General features: G+C 38.7%; 1 protein-coding gene and 1 non-coding gene across 17 annotated transcripts in view; both read left to right on the forward strand.

Annotated features, from left to right (window-relative positions):
• The window catches only part of PPHLN1 (periphilin 1), a 171,296-nt gene that overhangs the window by 215 nt on the left and 150,809 nt on the right, over positions 1-20,272 (forward strand). For 9 of the 16 annotated variants that reach the window (XM_006058175.3, XM_006058181.3, XM_006058182.3 and 6 more), the window contains exon 2: positions 13,185-13,276. In XM_006058175.3, the coding sequence (XP_006058237.1) occupies positions 13,185-13,276 (92 nt within the window). Of the gene's footprint in view, positions 1-17; positions 835-10,117; positions 10,160-12,872; positions 12,962-13,184; positions 13,277-20,272 lie in introns of those variants that run through there. The other 7 variants (XM_006058178.3, XM_025284007.2, XM_006058176.3 and 4 more) reach the window with 5 other exon arrangements.
• On the forward strand, positions 8,031-8,102 carry TRNAS-GGA. Its single transcript has one exon. It is a non-coding gene; the product is annotated as a tRNA-Ser (tRNA).

Genomic DNA, 20,272 nt, shown 5'->3' on the forward strand with positions numbered 1-20,272 from the left:
GCGGGCGGGCGGGCGGGCGTTTCCGCGGTGGGACCTGTAGTCTCCTGCTGAATTTGAACCATGCAGGGATTCTGCTCCTGCGGTTGAGGCGGAGAGACGCAGCGGAGTTTGGCATAAATGAAAGTGTTGAGTCTGTGATATAGGTTCACTTCTCTTTAGCACCATTAATAGGCAAAAAAAGGGCTGAACTAGGTGGCATCGGTGACCCAAGGTCAGTTAGTAAGTCGATATATTTACTGAATGTGTTCGACGTGCCCAGTTCGGTTATAGGCACTTCAGGAGTTACAAAAAAGTGTAAAGCGGGATTTTTTGGAGGATCCCTCAGTCTTGTTGAGGAGACAAGGTCAATTTGGGGACACTCGAATTCACACAAAAACTCATCCTGAGTATTGGTATGGACAACTGTAAAACTTCCTGGCACCTTTTTTTCTCCCTAGAAATCTGTAATGGGCAAACACTGCTTTTTCTCTAAGTGGCTGTAAACAGGCCCATCATTCCTACAGAAACACCAGAAAATTTAATGCAGGGTAGTTCATACTTAACTTCTATCCACCGGCACACGCAGACCAGCCCTCTAACCACTCCCTGGGAGCCTGCGTGCCAGCAGCCTGGAACAGAGTCTCTCGTGGAGCCTGCACGATCAATCCAGATCGAAGCTGATGTCTTCTAGAGAGACGGAAGTGGAATCCAGCCAGGGCGCAGCAGAATTTTGAGAAGCCCGAAGGCCTCTGTGTCCGCCAGGGGACCGCAGGGACTAATTCTTTTGACAAACTTGTGGCCAGCCAAAACTGCCATGCTTCACATCCCTGTTAATCCTTGGTTACCGCCCAAGATGTAAGCCCTTTTGGTCTTCTATGCTACACCCTCATCCCCGTGCTGCTTTGTGCTCGCTCCTTCTCCCTTTATTTAGGCTATCACTGCTTCTCCCTCCTTTTCTTCCCACATTTCATCCCTCAACACAGGAACTGTGCTCTCTGAAACCTCTGCTTAACAAACTCTTTTACAGATTCAACCTCTTTATGGAAATTTTCTTACATCTCCTGACTCTAATACTTGTTTTTTCCCTGCAGTCATGTCAGTTGAACCCTTTCGCTGACCCTATTTATGGGTGGATCATGGCTCTTGCTTCCCTGGTTTAGGTGGTAAAAAATCGGCCTGCAGTGTGGGAGAACCGGGTTCGATCCCTGGGTCGGGAAGATACACTGGCGATGGAAATGGCAACTCACTCCAGTATTATTGCCTGGAAAATCCCATGGACAGAGGGGCCTGGAGGGCTACAGTCCATGGGGTCACAAAGAGTCAGCCACGACTGAGCAACTAACACTTTTTTCATGGCTCTATAGACATATTCAACTTAATTCAATTTCTAATGCTTTTTTCTTCTGTCAGTGTCTTTGCAAAGTTCTTTTTTCTCTGAGACATTTGATTTACCTTATCCCAAGCCTACCTCTTTCTGGTTGATTCCTACATCTGCTAAAAATCTCAGTTTTAGTCACTTTCTCTGTGTGGTATTCCTAACCTCCCATAGACAGAGTTAAGTACGGTTGCCATGTGCTCTCTACTTGCCTTTTAGTAGCATTTATCAGATGTATCCTGATTGCTTATCTCTTTGTCTTTGCTACGATGCTAGGCTTTTGAGGAGGAGCTGTATTTGTCTTGTTTACTTTCGTAACTCTAGTGCCTAATAGGCAGTCAAGAATTTCTTGAATCATTGCAGTTGCTGCAGATACAGTCTCAGAATTCAGGTAGTTGATGTCATCTTCTGATTTTAAAATGTAAAAATCATAGAGGCCTGAGTCTGATTCTAGGCTCCCTAAGCCTCTGAGATTTGAGCTTTTCAGAGCCTCTGTGTTTTTTCCTACAATGGGAGGGATAATATCTACTTCAGGGGAGAAAATGAAAGCTTGTTAAGTCCCTATGCAGGCTCATTTCCGCTCTTTTTGCAAAGCAAATCTTCTGCCCTCATTATTTGTATCTTTCTTAGGCACATTTCCATTCAGTTTCTTGGATTCTACCATTTACTGTTGTTCATCCACATTTAAGTGATCTTATATTTGATTATATTTGATTTTTCTTGGCTTTTTTAAACTGCCATTGCCTGTATTTATCTCTGAGCACTGAATAGTGATTAATTTCTGTGGATTCTTTTGCTTTATTTTGACCATTTTAGTTGACATCCAATGTTTTTATTTTCCTCATAGACTTTATATTCTAAAATTTATTTTTGTTTTAGATGTCTGGAATTTTAAACAGTTTTCAAGTAGAAATAGTATTATGTAATCTTTAGGCTCAGGCTGACAATTAAAAACTTATTTTAATTTAGAATATCAGGAATATGTTTACCTTGCTTTAACGTCAATGGATCATATCCTAAGGTGAAATAAGTTTAAGATTTAAAAGAAATGTCCCAGGCAACTATATAGAGATTTTAGAGAATAAGATCTAAGTATTAGTATTTTTTGAAGCTCTCTAGATGATCCTCATGTGAGGACAGGGTTGAGAATCACTGCTTTAGGTGCTGGAGCTAAAGGATTCTCATTGGTACCATTTGCTCAAAAATGAAGTGGCATTAGTATCATGAGAAGTGTGATAAGACTCATAATCTAATAGTGCTCATTGGAAGTTTTCTGAATAACCAAAAGGTAAAAACCAATATTTAGCTTCTCCAGAATAGCTCATGTAGTGGGCATGTGAATAATATGTTTATTTGGCCTATATTTAATAAGTACCTTTACTCTGCTAAACAACAGAAGTAAGAGGTACACAGTCATTGCCTTTGCAGTGGTGTTTAGTTTGGGAGGGAGGAGAGGAAGGAAAGTATATTGAATAGTATGTTATATAGTTCTAATACAGCAGGGTGCTTTAAGAGGCCTGAAGAAGAAACTTCACTCTTTCTGGAGAATATAAGAAAATCTTACATTTTAGCTGAATCCTGAAGGAAGAGTAGAGAGTTAAGTCAGATAAGTTGAAGAAAGATACTCTAGGCAGGAGAAAGGTTGCCATGATAGGGTGATGAGAAATAGTGGCATAGTTGCAGAACAAAGTGTAGTTTGGTTTGTCTGGAGGTTCTGGAGACTGTCTGGAAATTGGTAGGAGGTGAAACTGGAGAGAGAGGAGAAAAGTCAAAAATAAGCCTTTTTCAAGTTTAGGTGGAGACTTCATTCTTAGGAAATGGGGAGTCACTGAGAGATTTTTAAACTAGTTGTCTTATGAGAACTCTTGCTATAGTTGTTGGCTGTAGGAGGTGACATCAGAAGCAAGGAGACCAGTGTTTTACTGTTGGGGGGGGGGGGGTCCAATGACTAGATTAAAAGAATATGAACAAAGACCTTGATAGCTGGGATAGGGGAGTGGAGACACATGTGCCTTATATATTGAGGTGATAGAAATAATTGGCTTTAGTTAACTGAGATATGATAAGTTTTGGTTCTTGTGTGACTCAGGTTTCTGATTTGGGCCTTTGGTTATCCGATATGGTGTCACTGACCAAGATGGGGAAGACAGGAGATGAAGCAGGTTTCTGAGTAGTGTGAAGGCACACTGAATTGGAGGTGCTGTGAGATATCCTCTTGAAAGGAAGTTGAGATGTGGGAATCATTTATCTAAAGAGGGCGTGGTACCAGCATTAACAGATATTTTCTATGGATACTGAACACATACATTGTATGGATTGTTCTAGGTGCTTAATTTTAATAAATTAACAATGTAGTTCATGTAGTTGATATTCCTAGTAGCAAGGGACCAGTATTGTACATCAGAGTTATCTAGTATCTTAGATATTTAGTGCTATGAAAAAAAAATAGCTAAATTAGGGGAATCTGGTAGAAAAATGACATTAAGATGACTTTGGAAGTGACATTGAGGGTTAACCATGCAAATACCTGGAGAAAAGCATTCTGGGTGGGGAATTGCTAGTGCAGAGGCCTGAAATGTTACCTAATTGCTCACCGTGGTTTGCTATCAAATCAGTTATTGAATGAATATAAAGAGTGAAAGGAATGCATTGGGGAAGGAGGGAAAGCTATTTATCCTGAGTGTGTTTAATACTGGAAGTTGACTAGAGAGATCTTCCTCTTAATGCCTTACCTGTGGAATCAAAGCATAAATAGTTTGACAGGAGGATATTGTGCTCAGCATTCTTTATGGTCCAGCTCTCATATCCGTACATGACTACTGAAAAAACAATAGCTTTGACTGTACGGACCTTTGTCGATGAAATGATGTCTTTGCTTTTTAATACACTGTCTAGGTTTGTCATAGGTTTCCTTCCAAGGAGCAAACATCTTCTAATTTCATGGCTGCAGTCACCACCTGCAGTGATCTTTGAGCCCAGGAAAATAAATCTGCCACTGTTTCCATTGTTTCCCCATCTATTTGCTGTGAAGTGATGGGACTGGATGCCGTAATCTTAATTTTTGGAATGTTTTGAATGTTTTAAGCCAACTTTTTCACTCTTCTTTTTCATTTTCATCAAGAGGCTCATTAGTTCCTCTAAGCAAAGAGTGGTATCATCAGAGTGGTATCATCTACATATCTGAGGTTGTTAATATTTCTCCTGTCAATGTTGATTCCAGCTTGTGACTCATCCAGCCTGGCATTTCTCATGATGTACTTTGCATATAAGTTAAATAAGCTGGGTGACATTATACAATCTTGAAGTACTCCTTTCCCAGTTTTGAACCAGTCATTTGTTCCATGTAAGGCTCTACTGTTGATTCTGACCCACTTATATGTAGATTTCTCAGGAGACAAGTAAGGTGGTCAGGTATTCCCATCTCTTCAAGAATTTTCCACAATTTGTGGAAAATTGCGGTCCACATGGTCAAAGGTTTTAGTGTACTCAGTGAATCAGAGGTAGATGTTTTTCTGGAATTCTCGTGCTTTTCCTATGATTCAGTGGATGTAGGCAATTTGATCTCTGGTTCCTCTGCCTTTTCTAAACCCACTTTGTACATCTGGAAGTTCTTGGTACACATACTATTGAAGCCTAGCTTGAAGGACTTTGAGCATCACCTTACTAGCATGGAAAATGAGTGCAATTATGCAGTAGTTTGAACTGCCCTACTTTGAGATTGGAATGAAAACTGACCTTTTCCAGTCCTGTGGCCACTGCTGAGTTTTTCAAATTTGCTGGCATATTGAGTGCAACACTTTAACAGCATTATCATTTAGGATTTTAAATTGCTCTGATGGGATTCCATCTTCTCCACTAGCTTTGTTCATGGTAATACTTCCTAAGGGCCACTTGACTTCACACTCCAGGAGTCTGGCTCTGTGTCATTGAGCACACCATCATGGTTATACGTTTCATTAAGATTTTTTTGCATAGTTCTTCTGTGTATTCTTGCTACCTCTTCTTAAACTCTTCTGCCTCTGTTAGATCCTTACCATTTCTGTTGTGTATTGTGCCCATCCTTGCATGAAATAGTCCCTTGATAGCTCCAGTTTTCTTGAAGAGATCTCTAGTCTTTGCCATTCTACTGTTTTCCTCTGTTTTTTTGCATTGTTCATTGAAGAAGTCCTCATCTCTCCTTAGTATTCTCTGGAACTATCAATTCAGTTGGGTATATCTTTCTCTTTCTCCCTGCTTTTGCTTCTTTTCTTTCCTCAGCTATTTTGTAAAGCCTCCTCAGACAACCACTTTGCCTTCTTGCATTTCTTTTTCTTTGGGATGGTTTTGGTCGCTGCCTCCTATACAATGTTATGAACCTCTGTCCACAGTTCTTCAGGCACTCTGTATACCTGATCTAATCCCTTGAATATATTCATCACCTCCATTGTATAATCATAAGGGATTTGATTTAGGTCATACCTGAATGGCCTAGTGGTTTTCCGTACTTTTTTCAATTTAAGCCTGAATTTTGCACTAAGGAGCTGATGATTGGAGCCACAGTCAGCTCCAGGTCTTGTTTTTGCTGGCTGTATAGAACTTCTCCATCTTCAGCTGCAAAGAATATAATCAGTCTGATTTTGATATTGACCATTGGTGATACCCATGTGTAAAATCGTCTCTTATGTTGTTGGAAAAGGGTGCTTGCTTGATCAGTGTGTCCTCTTGGCAAAATTCTGTTAGCCTTTGCCCTGCTCCGTTTTGTACTACAAGGCCAAATTTGCCTGTTACTCCAGGGATCTCTTGACTTCCTACTTTTGCATTCCATCCCCTATGATGAAAAGAACTAACATCTTTTTTGGTGTTAGTTCTAGAAGGTCTTGTAGATCTTCATAGAACTGTTCAACCTCAGCTTCTTTAGCATTACTGGTTGGGACATAGGCTTGGATTACTGTGATATTGAATGGTTTGCCTTGGAAATGAACTGAGCTCATTTGGTCATTTTTGAGACTGTACCCAAGTACTGCATTCCTGACTCTCTTGTGGACCATGAGGGCTACTCCATTTCTTCTAAAGGGATTCTAGCTCACAGTAGTAGATATAATGGTCATCTGAATTAAATTCACCCATTCCTGTCCATTTTAGTTCACTGATTCCACAGGATGTTGATGTTCACACTTGCTGTCTTTTTGCCATCTCCTTGACCACATCCAATTTACCTTGACTCATGGACCTAACATTCCAAGTTCCCATGCAGTATTCTTCTTTACAGCATCAGACATCATTTTCACCACCAAACACATCCCAACTGAGCGTTGTTTCCACTTTGGCCCAGCAGCTTCATTCTTTCTGGAGCTGTTAGTTAATTGCCCTCTGCTCTTCTCTGTGTTGGACACCTTCCTTTCTGGGGGACTCTTCTTTCGGTTTTGTATCTTTTTGCCTTTTTGTGCTGTTCGTATGGTTCTCGCAACAAGATTAGTGGAGTGATTTGCCATTTCCTCCTCCAGTGGGCCATATTTTGTCAGAACTCTTCACTTGACCCGTCCATCTTGGGTGGCCCTGCATGGTGTGGCTCATATCTTCGTTGAGTTACCGAAGCCCCTTCCCCATGACAAGGCTGTGATCCATGAAAGGGAGTATCGGTTATTAGCAAACTTCTGAAGCCTACCCAACACTGAATTCTAATGCTGTTCTCTGCCTAACTGTAATGTGGAGGGTCCTTCCATTTTTCTGTTGTATTCTTCAGTTTTCATGTGGTGTTGGATTAGAGAACTTTACTAGTTTACTTCTGATACTCCTCTAATGGTTGGAGGTTAGTGAAGTGATGACAGGTAAATAAACATCATCACTTCACTTTGCTGGGAGTCTGAGCTCCTTGGTTTAATTTAGCTGATGAGCTTCAATTACAGAAGGGGTCAATAGCCTAAATTGGGTAGTGTCATAACATGTGCCTCTGTTCTGAAGATTGCTGTGCTCATCACTTATTCTTAAATGCTTCAAAAATTACACACAGACTCTTTGAATTCAAGATGATATTGGCATATTCTTCCCTCATTGCCCTACACTAGCTTCATCATATCCTCCTGCTCTAATACCTTTTCCCTTTGCTGTTATTTTAAAATCTAGCTGAAAGTCTATTTTCTTTACAGTCTATTGTTTTTTCCTTTCTTTTGCAGGTAATCATCAAACTATGTCTTCTGTTTTGTTTTACTAACAGTACATGGTTGCATACGGAGTTGTCTATTTATATTTCTACGTTTCCCATTTATATAGGTTTCTTAAGAATGAAAGGGGGATTTTCTACTAGTGGATGCTAATTATTTTGCTACACCAAGCTCTATTTAATTTCACCACTATCTTGTGCTCTACTATTTTATATACTTATTCTGAAAATACATAGTAATTTAGATAATAAAGATTATATTTTGTTATTGCTGTTTTATAAAAGCAATAGGTATGGGAAGAGAATGTTTAAAAGCTAGATACCTGCAAATTCACTAAAAATTCACCAAATTTACTAAATTCACTAAATTTACAAATTCACTAAAAATATTAATATTTTGGTATATTCACTAGTAAGAAATAACTTAAAAAAGTGAAATAATTGATTATAAGAGATTGCTTTATAGCCTAATGTTTATATTTAATCACAGTGATATAGACAATTAAATATGTATTTTTATTTGTAAAGGAAGGGGCTTCCCTGGTGGCTCAGAGGTTAAAGCGTCTGCCTGGAATGCGGAAGACCCAGGTTTGATCCCTGGGTTGGGAAGATCCAAAGGGAACTAATTTTCTTTTATAAAATCATTGCTATAATTACAGTAACTGAAATTTTAAATTAAGATCTTTAAAAAATGTCAACTTTTTAAAGTAAAGAGAATTTACTTTATTTACCAAACAGTTTTACTTGAAACTGTGCTTTTTATAGCTCCTGATAAGGTGAATATTGGGGCATCATTAGGTATGGAGTCAAACATGCAAAATTGTCATAGATTTAACTAGGAGTTGAAGTTTTGGTAATAGTAGTGTAGTATCTAGCTGTTTTGTAGATGCTGTTTGTTTCTTATAGAAATTAAGTTCAGAATACAGTTTGATGCCTTACAGAAGATATATTCAGCAAATTCCATTGAGAGTTTGATGCTGGATAAATTCATGTTAAAGTTTTTTACAGAATTGTGACAAAATACACATAAAATTTTCTGTTCTAGCCACTTGAGCACAGGATTTGGTGGTATTAGGTTCATCACGTTATGTGGCCATCACCACCATCCAGGGCTCATCATCTCCCCAAGGTGGAATAACATACCTGTTAACAGTAACTCCCTACCTAATAAATTTGCTTTTATTTAAGTTTGTTTCCTGTCTCTGGATTTTAACTCTGTGGTTCATTTCTTTACACTTAGCTCTTCCACAAATGAATTTAATTGGTCTCTTGTCTCTTGATGATGTATATTCTAGATAGTGCTATTTTGACTTTCTTTATGATTATGTTTCTTAATTTTTGTTTTGTTCTAGCTGCTTTATTCGGAGAAGGCAATAGCACCCCACTCCAGTACTCTTGCTTGGAAAATCCCATGGACGGAGGAGCCTCGTGGGCTGCAGTCCATGGGGTCTCTAAGAGTCGGATACGACTGAGCGACTTCACTTTCACTTTTCACTTTTATCCATTGGAGAAGGAAATGGCAACCCACTCCAGTGTTCTGGCTTGGAGAATCCCAGGGACGGTGGAGCCTGGTGGGCTGCCATCTATGGGGTCGCACAGAGTCAGACATGACTGATGCGATTTAGCAGCAGCTGCTTTATTTCCAGTTGTTGGGCTTCATCAAAGTTAATTACTTTCACTTTCTTTGCTGCTTTTTTTCCTTAGCTTCTGTAAGTTGTGGATTGATTAATTAAAGTAGAAATACTGTGAGGTAATTGCAATAAAGTTTTTGTTGTCTTCCAACCTGCCAGGCAATAAAAGGGAACTAGATCAAGAGTGACCTATAAATTTAAGACTATAAATACAGTCTTATATCTTCACTCAGCGAGTGAGGCACTTCTCAGAATTTCTGTACAGAAATTAGGTGAGCCACTCCCCTGTCCTTTGAATTTCATGCAAAGTGGTAGATAGAGCTAGAGCCTTGAGTAGAGTTAGTTACTTTTTTTAAGTTAAGAATATTTGAGATATTTGCAAATTTCATCATGAGTCATACATACCTTTTTTCTTTTTTCATTTATGTAAGGTTGCTCAGTGTACTTTGTATATTTTGAAGGAAAATCATTAAAAGTTTTCCTTCAAACTTAACACCTAATAAATTGAGTGTTCTTTGATGAGCTGATGATTATTGGTTTGATACTGGGATTACTTTTGAACGCGGGACCATTTATTACCAATATAAAAATGTAGGGTGTTCCAGACTAAGGATGTCAGATTTTCTTTCAATATGTGAGATGCTTTAAGGCCAGTTTTCTAGGTGAAAATGACCTTCAGCATCTAGTGCAGTCCTTTCAGAGAAAGGATAAGAGAGATACCCTGTCCACCTCTCAGTTGGCAAAATTAGGACTAGAAAATTAGGACTAGAAATCTTCTTGACAACAAAATGTTGTTGTTCTTATGAAACTTGAGTGGCCTCTGGTGGTCAAAATAATATATTCTGTTTTCAGAAGTGTGTTTGAAGGGAGTTTTGCTTATTAAGGCACATAATTTTTTATTTTGAGAGCTTGTACAAATGAAAGTTTAATTATATTTCTCCATTGGTATGTACAGACACAAATCCTTACGTCTGAATTCCCCCCCACCTACAGGAAATTGTTGACAACTTAAATTTGATTCCTGAAAGGACTCAAGTAAGTAGAATAGTAATTATTCATGCATTTTTGTTGGTGTGGGAAGCCAGTAGATTTCAGTAATTTAGTATTGCATCTTGTTAAGAAACTATATAGTATTTCTTTAGAGCTCTTATAGTTTTTCTTTCTCATTAATTACAAAATCTTACTTTTCCTTATGTTCTCCTTTAGTTCATTAATTTATATTCATAATTTTTGCTATCACTTGACATGTTTTATTTATTGAATGATTTTCAGGACCCTTAAAAACAATTATCTGTTTTTATAATAATAAGGTGTAACACATGCAGTGAAAATATTTACCCTCCTATCCTTCGGCCATCTCATTTTCCCCAGAGGCAGGCACGGTTAGGTTCCCTTGTTTATACTCCCAGGAGTAGTCTGTGCATAAGTATGTGTCTATTCATAAACTGCTTTCTTACTTCCAAGGTGTCTGCATACTCTACATGTTAGTCTCCCCTTTGCTTTTTTTTGCTTAGCAGTCTATTGTGACAGTCTTTCTATGTTGTTATATATGATATTACTTCTCCTTGACATGGTTTGCATAGAATTACTTTATATGAATGTATAATATTTCATTTAATTTGTACCCTCCTGAGGGACATTTTAGGTGGCTTTCAGTCTTTGCCATGCACACATACAAGTATAATGTAGATGGGAATTGCCAGGTCAAAGCGTATGTATATTTATCATTTTTAATAGATACTGTCAAATTGTTTGCAGTCTGTTCCAAATTATATTTCATTAATGTATGAATGTTGCTTTCCTTACCCTGGGCTTCCCTGGTAGCTGAACTGGTAAAGAATCTGCCTGCAATGCAGGAGACCCCGGTTTGATTCCTGGGTCTGAAAGATCTTCTGGAGAAGGGAATGGCTACCCACTCCAGTATTCTTGGGTTTCCTGGGTGGCTCAGCTGGTAAAGAATCCACCTGCAACGTGGGAAACATGGGTTTGATGCCTAGGAGAAGGGAATGGCTGCCACTCCAGTATTCTGATCTGGAGAATTCCATGGACCGTGTAAAACATGGGGTCACAAAGAGTTGGACACCACTGAGTGACTTTCACTTTCACTTTTCTTATTCTCATCAAAACAGTTAGATTTTGCAGAGCTTTGCACCATTAAAGTTTTAGTTTTCATCTTTATTTTGCAGAAAGGTGAGCATCTTCTCAAAAGATTGGGCAGTTGCATTCCTTTTTTTTGTGAACTGTGTCATATATCTGTTTTTCTTTAGGGTGGTTGGGTTTTTTGTTTCCCTGCGATTTGATTTCAGTTTGTTGCTGTGTACTATATCTTAGGTAGGATAAAACCTAACTCATTGTTTAGATTGAAACTCTTTTACTGAAACCTGGATTCAGTAAAGGTAGGAGAGGAGAAGTAATGTTGACAGTTCCTTTTAAGCTTCCATCAATTCTTCTACCTGAAAGACTGTTTACTTTGAAATAACATTGTTAATAATGTCTGATTATAGAATTGGAATTCAGGTTAATTTATTCATAATAATAAAAGCTAATTTATAACTTAAGATTTCCCCTGGCACCTTTGGTTAGTTAGTTAATTTTATTTGGTCTGTTTGTATTAGAACACATTATAGTTTTGTTTTTTTTTTAAAGAGAAAATTAAGGTTGATTGTACTATGATAGTGTTAAAAAATATCGCTCTCATCTTCCAGGCTTTATTTTTCCCTTAGCCTAAACTAACCTAGAATATTACAGTTCTGTGCTGCCAAACCGGGATGTTCATTCTTTTTTCTCCCCCTTAGTATTCCATCATAAAGAACCACCAAAAATCTCTTAATGTGTGTCTTTGAAATATTTTTCTTCTTCACAGATCTGTGGACTACGCATGTGGACTTATTGCCTTGTTTTCCGTGAACTAAAAGGCCCTAACTTGGTACCTGTCCCATTTTTGCTTCTTGCTCAAGATCATCTGTCTGCTCATCAGGATGGTTCACAGATCTATACTGCTCCATGAGTACTTTACCCTCTTTCAGTTCTATCCTGTTAAACATTTGTCATCTGCTCTGGGGCTACCTGCCGGTTTTTGTAGATAGAATGTTTTTGGAGCATGGCCACACCCATACATTTATATATATTGCCTCTGACTGCTTTCATGTTATAAAATAGCAGAATTGAGCAGTTGTAACAGAGACCTGTGACCTGCAGTGCCAAAAATATTTGTCTGGTCCTTTACAGACACATTTGCAAACTCCTCAACTATGGCATAAGTGTTTCATGTAAATGACTTTTGGGCTGTTTCCTGCACCCTAGTCTCATCTTCTTTCTTGTTTGCATTGTTAACTTGTTCGCAGATGCTCTTTCATCAGGACTCTGTATCACACTGCATTAGCTCTCTACCCAGAATGTGTCAGCTCTCTGTCAAAGTTGGAGTCTCTCTTTGCCTCCCACGTGTGAAGAATCCTGGCAGAACTTTTAATTTCAAATTTTACAAAGGTGCCTTGACATTAAAATGAGGTTATAGAATTGAAAAAAAATCAAGAGTGGTTTCTTTCAGGGTTTGTTGAGTGTGTTTTTACAGGATTGTTTACTTAGTATTTTTTCCAGGTAAAACCACTTCATTGGATGTACAGAGAGACAGTAAGCTCTTAAGGATGTAGAAAAGATGAAGCTGCAGTTGTACACATCATTCAGCTTTGCTGATCAGTCTCTCATACTACTCATTAAAATGAATCTTTTCTAATTTTTACTCTACGAGAATGGAAAACTCGTGGTCGTATGAATCTTCCCATTGTTGATGGGGACATGGTCTTTGAAGCTTTTCATAGCCTTGGAAATTGAAGAAAGGTGGGACTTTATATTAATTTTTTTTTAAAAGAAAATTTCAGAATTATTTTTGAAGAATTGTTGTAATCATTCTTTTTTCCTTTAGATCACTTACATTTAGTCCCCCTTAAGTGTCTCTAGAAAATATTTGGATCAGAATGTAATAACTTACCTTTTCCTTTTCTTACTTATTTCCTGGTAACCTAAAACCCATTATTCTCTGGTTTCTTTTTTTATTCTTTAGTGGCTTACAGAGGAAATGAAATGTGCTCTGAGGGACGATATGACTATGAAAGACTTCCAAGAGAAAGAGTATCTCCTCGAAGTCACCCCAGTGTAAGTTGTTCTTACATTAGAATAATTCAAAACCTAGTGTCCAAGTGAATTTCCTCTGTCAAAGCTAACTGAAATGGAGATAGATCAAGCTTTTAAAAGTCAAAAGTTTGAAAATAAAAGATAACATTTTATTTATGTAGCAAATCTGTAGTTTATATTTCTTATTTAAATTTCTAAAAGGGAGGGTTTGTATTGATTGTAATTTGTGAAGAAAATTCGAGGTTTGATAAAACTCAGACCATCAGTTAACAAAGAAGTATTTCAGCAAGGGGCATCTCAGGGACAGGCAGGCAGCTTCCGGTGTGCTCTTCTGCTGCTTTTCTCTTGGTTGCTCTGGGAGTTAGTAGTTTGAGCCAGTCCTTTTCTTTGCTCAAGGAGCTTGCTGTTTTGCTTTTTATTCCCAGCACTGTGTTTATAACCTGGCACATAGTAGGCACTCATGTTTATTGAATGGTGTATGTTCTCTCTCTCTCCTCAAAATCCTCTGTAGAGATCCAAGGGAGGATCTGGGGAAGGTCAAGAACCGGTCAGTCTTAAACTTTTGCTTAGGGGGATTGGGCTCATGGTGATGGTATATGAGTATATTATGGATTCATTATACACCATCAAAAGGCACAAATATTTGTTTATATATTAGTTGTTTTTTACTTCTATAAGTAAATCCTCTAACCCTCTTAGGTGGGTGATATCACCTTCATGATTGTCATTTCTGCTAGGTTACAGCTTACTTTGGGGTTGATCTAAAGTGATTTAAGGTGGAAAAATGAAGAGGCCTACCATATTTCAGAAGGAGCAGATTTAATTATTACCAAATGTCATTTTTTCCAGGTTAGCTTACAGACTTGATGTTTCTAATAAATATCTCAATTTAAAAATATTTTCAGCTTGATAGGATTATTTTATAGTTTACCTAGAACAAACAAGTGATAAAATGTAGGATTAATGCAGCAATGGGAAAAGGTATGAATTATTTTTTTAAAAATGATTGTTTTTTAGGCCCCTTACTCTCCTATGGATAGATCCTATTAGAAATTTGGGATACTTAACAGAGTTTTCTGTGTGGTTATGCCATAACTGAATATGCATTGTTGGGTTTGTTTTACTTTGTTTTTTTTCTTTTCTAGTTAGATTTTTTTTAATGTAACACATTTGTTGTTGTTTAGTCACTGAGTCATGTGCGACTCTTTGTGACCCCATGGAATGAAGCTCACCAGGCTTCTTAGTCTGTGGGATTTGCCAGGCAGAAATACTGGAGTCTCTACTGCTGAGCCACTATGAAAGCTTCTGTAACACATTTACATGGCTTCAGATTATACAATAAGGTATATTTAGAGAGATGACGATTTACTTTAAATGATAATTTATTGTGATTATCTATTTAGCCAGTGCCTGCTTACTGTAAGTGAGGTATAAACTTCCTAATCTTCAAAACAATTTTAAGTGTTGAATAGTATAACATTTATAGAGCTTAGTAGAGCCTTAAAATGTAGACAGAAATTTATATGTGGAAATACAGTTTCATGTAACAATGGGAAATAGCCATGATAAAATCATGGAGAAAGTTACAACATAAAACCTTCATGACACTATTCTGCATTGTGTGTACATGCTACGAATATTTTAATGATAGAACACACTGCGGTGGGAGTTGGCTTAAGAGCTGTTAAAATTGAAAGCCAAGACACCTGCCCAGAGGCTATTGCTAAGCAAAGAAGCTGGTTTAAATAAGATGGGGAGGAGTGAATTTTAAGATAGGAATCAGTTTATTAGTGTCATAACTTGAATATGTCAGCAAATCTGGAAGATCCAGCAGTGGCCACAGGACTGGAGAAGGTCAATCTTCATTTCAGTTCCCAAGAAGGGCAGTACTAAAGAACGTTCAAACCATCGGACAGCTGCACTCATCTCCTGTGCTAGTAAGTTCATCCTTAAAATTTTGCATGCTAGGCTTCAGTGTTATACAAACCATGAACTTCCAGACATCCAAGTTGTGTTTAGAAAAGGCAGAGGAAAGTGAAAATGAAAGTCACTCAGTTGTGTCCAACTCTTTGCGACCCCATGGACTATACAGTCCATGGAGTTTTCCTGGCCAAAATACTGGAGTGGGTAGCCTTTCCCTTCTCCAGGGGATCTTCCCAACCCAGGGATCGAAACCAGGTCGCCTGCATTTGCAAGTGGATTCTTTACCAGCTGAGCCACAAGGGAAAAGGCAGAGGAACCAGAGATCAAATTGCCAACATTTGCTGGATCATGGAGAAAGCAAGGGAATTCAAGAAAAACATCTACCTCTGCTTCACTGACTACACTAAAGCCTTTGACTTGTGGACCATAACAAACTGTGGAAAGCTCTTAAGGAGATGGAAATACCAGATGATCTTACCTGTCTGCACGCGGGTCAAGAAGCAACAGTTAGAACCTGGTGTGGAACGACTGATTGGTTTAGGGTTTAGAAAGGAGCACAACAGGGCTGTCTGTTGTCACCATGTTTGTTTAACCTATATGCTGAGCACATCAGGAGAAATGTCAGGCTGGATGAGTTACAAGCTGAAATCAAGATAGGCGGGAGGAATATCAACAACCTCAGATATGCAGATGATACCACTCTAATGGCAGAAAGCAAAGAGGAACTAAAGAACCTCCTGATGTGGATGAAGGAGGAGAGTGAGAAAGCTGGCTTAAAACTAAATATTAAAAAAACTAAGATCATGGCATCTGGACCCGTCACTTCATGGCAAATAGAAGGGGAAAAGGTGGAAGCAGTGACAGATTTCCTCTTCTCGGGCTCTAAAATCACTGCGGATGGTGACTGCAGCCATGAAATCAGAAGACAATTGCTTCTTGGCATGAAAGCTATGATAAACCTAGATAGTATGTTGAAAAGCAGAGACATTCTGCCAACAAAGGTTCATATAGTCAAATTTATGGCCTTCCCAATGGTCATGTATGGTTGTGAGAGCTGGATCATAAAGAAGGCAGAGCACCAAAAAATTGATGCCTTTAAACTGTGGTGCTGGAGAAGATTCCTAAAAGTCCTTTGAACATCGTGGAGATCAAAGCAGTCAATCTTAAAGGAAATCAACCCTGAATACTCATTGGAAGGACTGATGCTGAAGCTGAAGCTCCAGTATTTTGGTCACCTGATGTGAACAGACAACTCTTTGGAAAAGTCCCTGTTGCTGGGAAAGATTGAGGGCAAAAAGAAGAGGGTATCAGAGGAGGAGATGGCTGGATGGACATGAACTTGGGCAAATTCTGGGAGATGGTGTGGGACAGGGAGGCCTGGCGTGCTGCAGCTTGTGGGGTTGCAGGGAGTCGGACATGACTTGGTGACTAGACAACAACAAAAGACCGATGGGTAGGACCCTCTAATCTCTAGTAAGGTCATTGTCTGTGTGAGAATCGACTTGAGAAAGTTCATATGTCGAGGCCTTTATTTTTATGTAAAGTAAGAGGTGGCAAGATGATTTGTTGAAAGCGGAGGAGGTAGAGGGAGATTGGGGCCAGGATTGGGGTTTTGGCATGGCCATCGTAGGGCTCTCCTGACCAGAGACGTTTAGAGACACTGCTGCTGAAGGTCTATAAGCTTAAATTTTGTAGGGGCACCAATTTGGGAGTAGCGAAAGCAAGTTGTATTGATTTGAGATTGCAAGATGAGTGATGGACCCAGGGAGGACAGAATTGTTGAGGTGCTGTGTTATGTGGAATGGACTGATTAGGAAGGGGATAAGGCTGTGAGACAGACAGTGAATTGAAAGCGGTTGGAGGCTGAAGGACAGAAGAGTCTCTGTGAGGTTGAAGACCAGGTATGGCGGGAAGATAAAGCAATGAATATTTTGGAATGTAGAGTTTCCAAAATGGAGCAGTTCTGGGTACTGAAGTTCAGGGTATGTGGTAAGAATGAGGGTAGGTGAAGGTTATTGGAGTTGAGATGAACAGAACTTTGAGGTTAGATTTTGGATCAGTGATATAAATTAGGGCTGTCAGTCCTCACTGTACATTAGATTCAGCTCGAGAACTCTTAAGCACCAGTGAATGGGTCCTCCCTAGCTAATGAAGTCATGATCTCTGTGGATAGAATCTGGATGTCAGTGTTGTTTAAAAGTTCATCAGGTGATTCCTATTTGCAGAGTCAAAGTCAGATTGTGGCTGAGCACTGAAGTCACTGATGATGACAGTTGAGTTAAAGATGTCAGGTGAGAGAAAGTGAAAGTTGCTTAGTCGTGTCTGACCCTTTGTGACCTCATGGACTACACAGTCCATGGAATTCTCCAGGCCAGAACACTGGAGTGGGTAGCCTTTCCCTTCTCCAGGGGATCTTCCCAACCCAGGGATCGAACCCAGATCTCCCACATTGCAGGCGGATTCTTTACCAGCTGAGCCACAAGGGAAGCCCAAGAATACTGAAGTGGGTAGTCTATCCCTTCTCCAGCGGGTCTTCCCTACCCAGGAATCGAACCGGGGTCTCCTGTGTTTCAGGAGAGGGAAGTCCTCAGTGAATGAGGATGTTTTAGTAAAATCTAAACAAAGCCAAACATTTTCATTTTATGCCATTTTTGTGTGTGTCAAGTGAAACAGAGGTATTTTTTCCTTTGTAAAATAATTTCATCAGCTGTATGCAGATAGGGAGATATGTTTTTACACAAGTGTCTATGAAATCAGATTATATGTATTCAACTGTAAGTCTAAAGGTAAATCGTACTTTGTTAAGTTCTCTGGCTACTAGTCTCCTCCTAGATGGGGAGGAATCCAGACTGCTTTTCTCCTTTTGGAGCACAGAACATGCACAGACCTTGTCCAAGTTCATTCCTTTCCTATTTTAATTCAGTTAGATTAATCTCTCCATTCCCCCAATCAGTTTGTCTTACTCTATAAAGTCTGTATTCTCACATCCTCTCTCCGTAAGAATCAGACATTACAGATTTTCTGGTGAACACTTATTATGGTTATTAATTTAAAGCCTTCCTTTCCCCTCTATATGGTGTACTCCTTTGATGGCTCTTGGAAAATTATCCCTTTGCCTTTTATGTTATACCTGCATTTCAGTTTAAAGAAAAAAAATGGAGGCTTTTATCTTTCTCTGTGACATGGAACCCTTTAGCAATCTGGTGAAGCCTATTACAGTTATTATTACAGCCTAAAACTATTAAAAATCATACTTGTGATATAGTAGTATATACTTCTTTAGTAGGTCGTTAGATGTCAAGCAAGATGTAATGGTAGGGATTTCATTGCTATGGTTTCAAAGGAGTGATGAGTGTAAATGATACTCTTGAGGTATCTGCAACAGCTGGAACATGATATAAAAATATCTGTGATTTCTGTTAGTGGCAAAGCCACAGATAGTCCTCCTGCTGTTGTGTTGTTTGTTGCCTGCTTTTAGGTGGAAACTGCTGCTGCTAAGTCGCTTCAGTCGTGTCCGACTCTGTGCGACCCCATAGACGGCAGCCCACTAGGCTCCCCCATCTCTGGGATTCTCCAGGGAAGAACACTAGAGTGGGTTGCCATTTCCTTCTCCAATGCATGAAAGTGAAAAGTGAAAGGGAAGTCGCTCAGTCGTGTCCAACTCTTAGCGACCTCATGGACTGCAGCCCACCAGGCTTCTGCGTCCATGGGATTCTCCAGGCAAGAGTACTGGAGTGGGTTGCCATTGCCTTCTCCATTTAGGTGGAAAAGTAGTTTTCTATTCACATCTAATTTCATGGGATGGCAGAATTCTTAGGTTAAAATGTTTCAGTGATACAAACTGGAAATGTACATAGAGTTGTAATTATTACTTGGACCTAATAAAATCATATTAAAAATTTAAAAATATTTGGTTGCAAAATGAGATCATTTAATTATATTTTAAAAACTGTATTGTTGTGTAATATTGACATGTACAAGATCATTCCCTAGCAGCATTGTACATAAGAGCTCCAAACTGGCAACAATCCAGATATCCAACAGTGTGGATAAATTAATTGTGCGGTTATACAGCAATGAGAAAGAATGGACTGCTGTCAAATGCAGCAACATGTGTGAACCTCACAAACAATACTGAAACAAAAGTGTATATCTTATGTGTTTCCTTTTATATAAAGTTTCAAGATAGACAGAACTAGCCAGGAAAGAGGTGACTTTTGGGAGACAGAGGTGGTGACTGGGAGAGTGCACAGAAAGGCTTTTGCCATGCTAGGAATGTTGTTTCTTGATCTGGGTGGTAGTTACGCAGTGTGATAACCTTGTGAAAATTTATCCAAAAATAACATTTACAGTTAGTATACTTTTTTAGATGAATGTCATACCTCAATAAAACTTCATGTAAAAATTTGAAAGATGAGCCCCCCCCCAGGTCGGTAGGTGTCCAATATACTACTGGGGAAGAGCAGAGAAATAGTTACAGAAAGAATGAAGAGGCTGAGCCAAAGCAGAAACGGCACCCAGTTGTGGTTGAGGACAGAATATATTTTTTTCCTAAATATAAAGCTTTAGCAGATCCTTCAACCATTGAGAACCCACTCTCACTAGTGTCTGAGATAGAGAAAGTTAATGTTCTATTTTATTTTGTATGTTTGGGTTCTCTAACAAAAAAAATGATTTTATTGCATTTCTCTCTCTCTCTTTTTTATTACTTTCCTTTGTCCCATTGTCCCATTCATTCTCAAGTCTGATACACCAGAAATATGTTTGAAAACTATTGCTGTGACATAAAGTATGACATCAAATAGGGACTTCAGATGGTACCTGCTACACTAGTATGACTTCAGTTGTAAAGTATCTATTTTGTGAACTTCTGGGTTTGATTAACCTAGAAGGCAACTCGACACATATATCTTGGTGCTGATGTTAAATTACACTTTATTTGAGTATTGGAAAGCTTATCTTCAGTTGTAACTTGACAAATATACCAGTTATTATTTAGTACTTTAGAGCACTTAAAAATTCCTCTGTATTGATAATAAGTTACTTGTAAGGTACTTCACATAAATTTTTATTTGGTTTTAAATTTGAGTAGAT

This window comes from Bubalus bubalis, chromosome 4 (assembly GCF_019923935.1).
Source record: "Bubalus bubalis isolate 160015118507 breed Murrah chromosome 4, NDDB_SH_1, whole genome shotgun sequence".
NCBI lineage: Eukaryota > Metazoa > Chordata > Mammalia > Artiodactyla > Bovidae > Bubalus > Bubalus bubalis.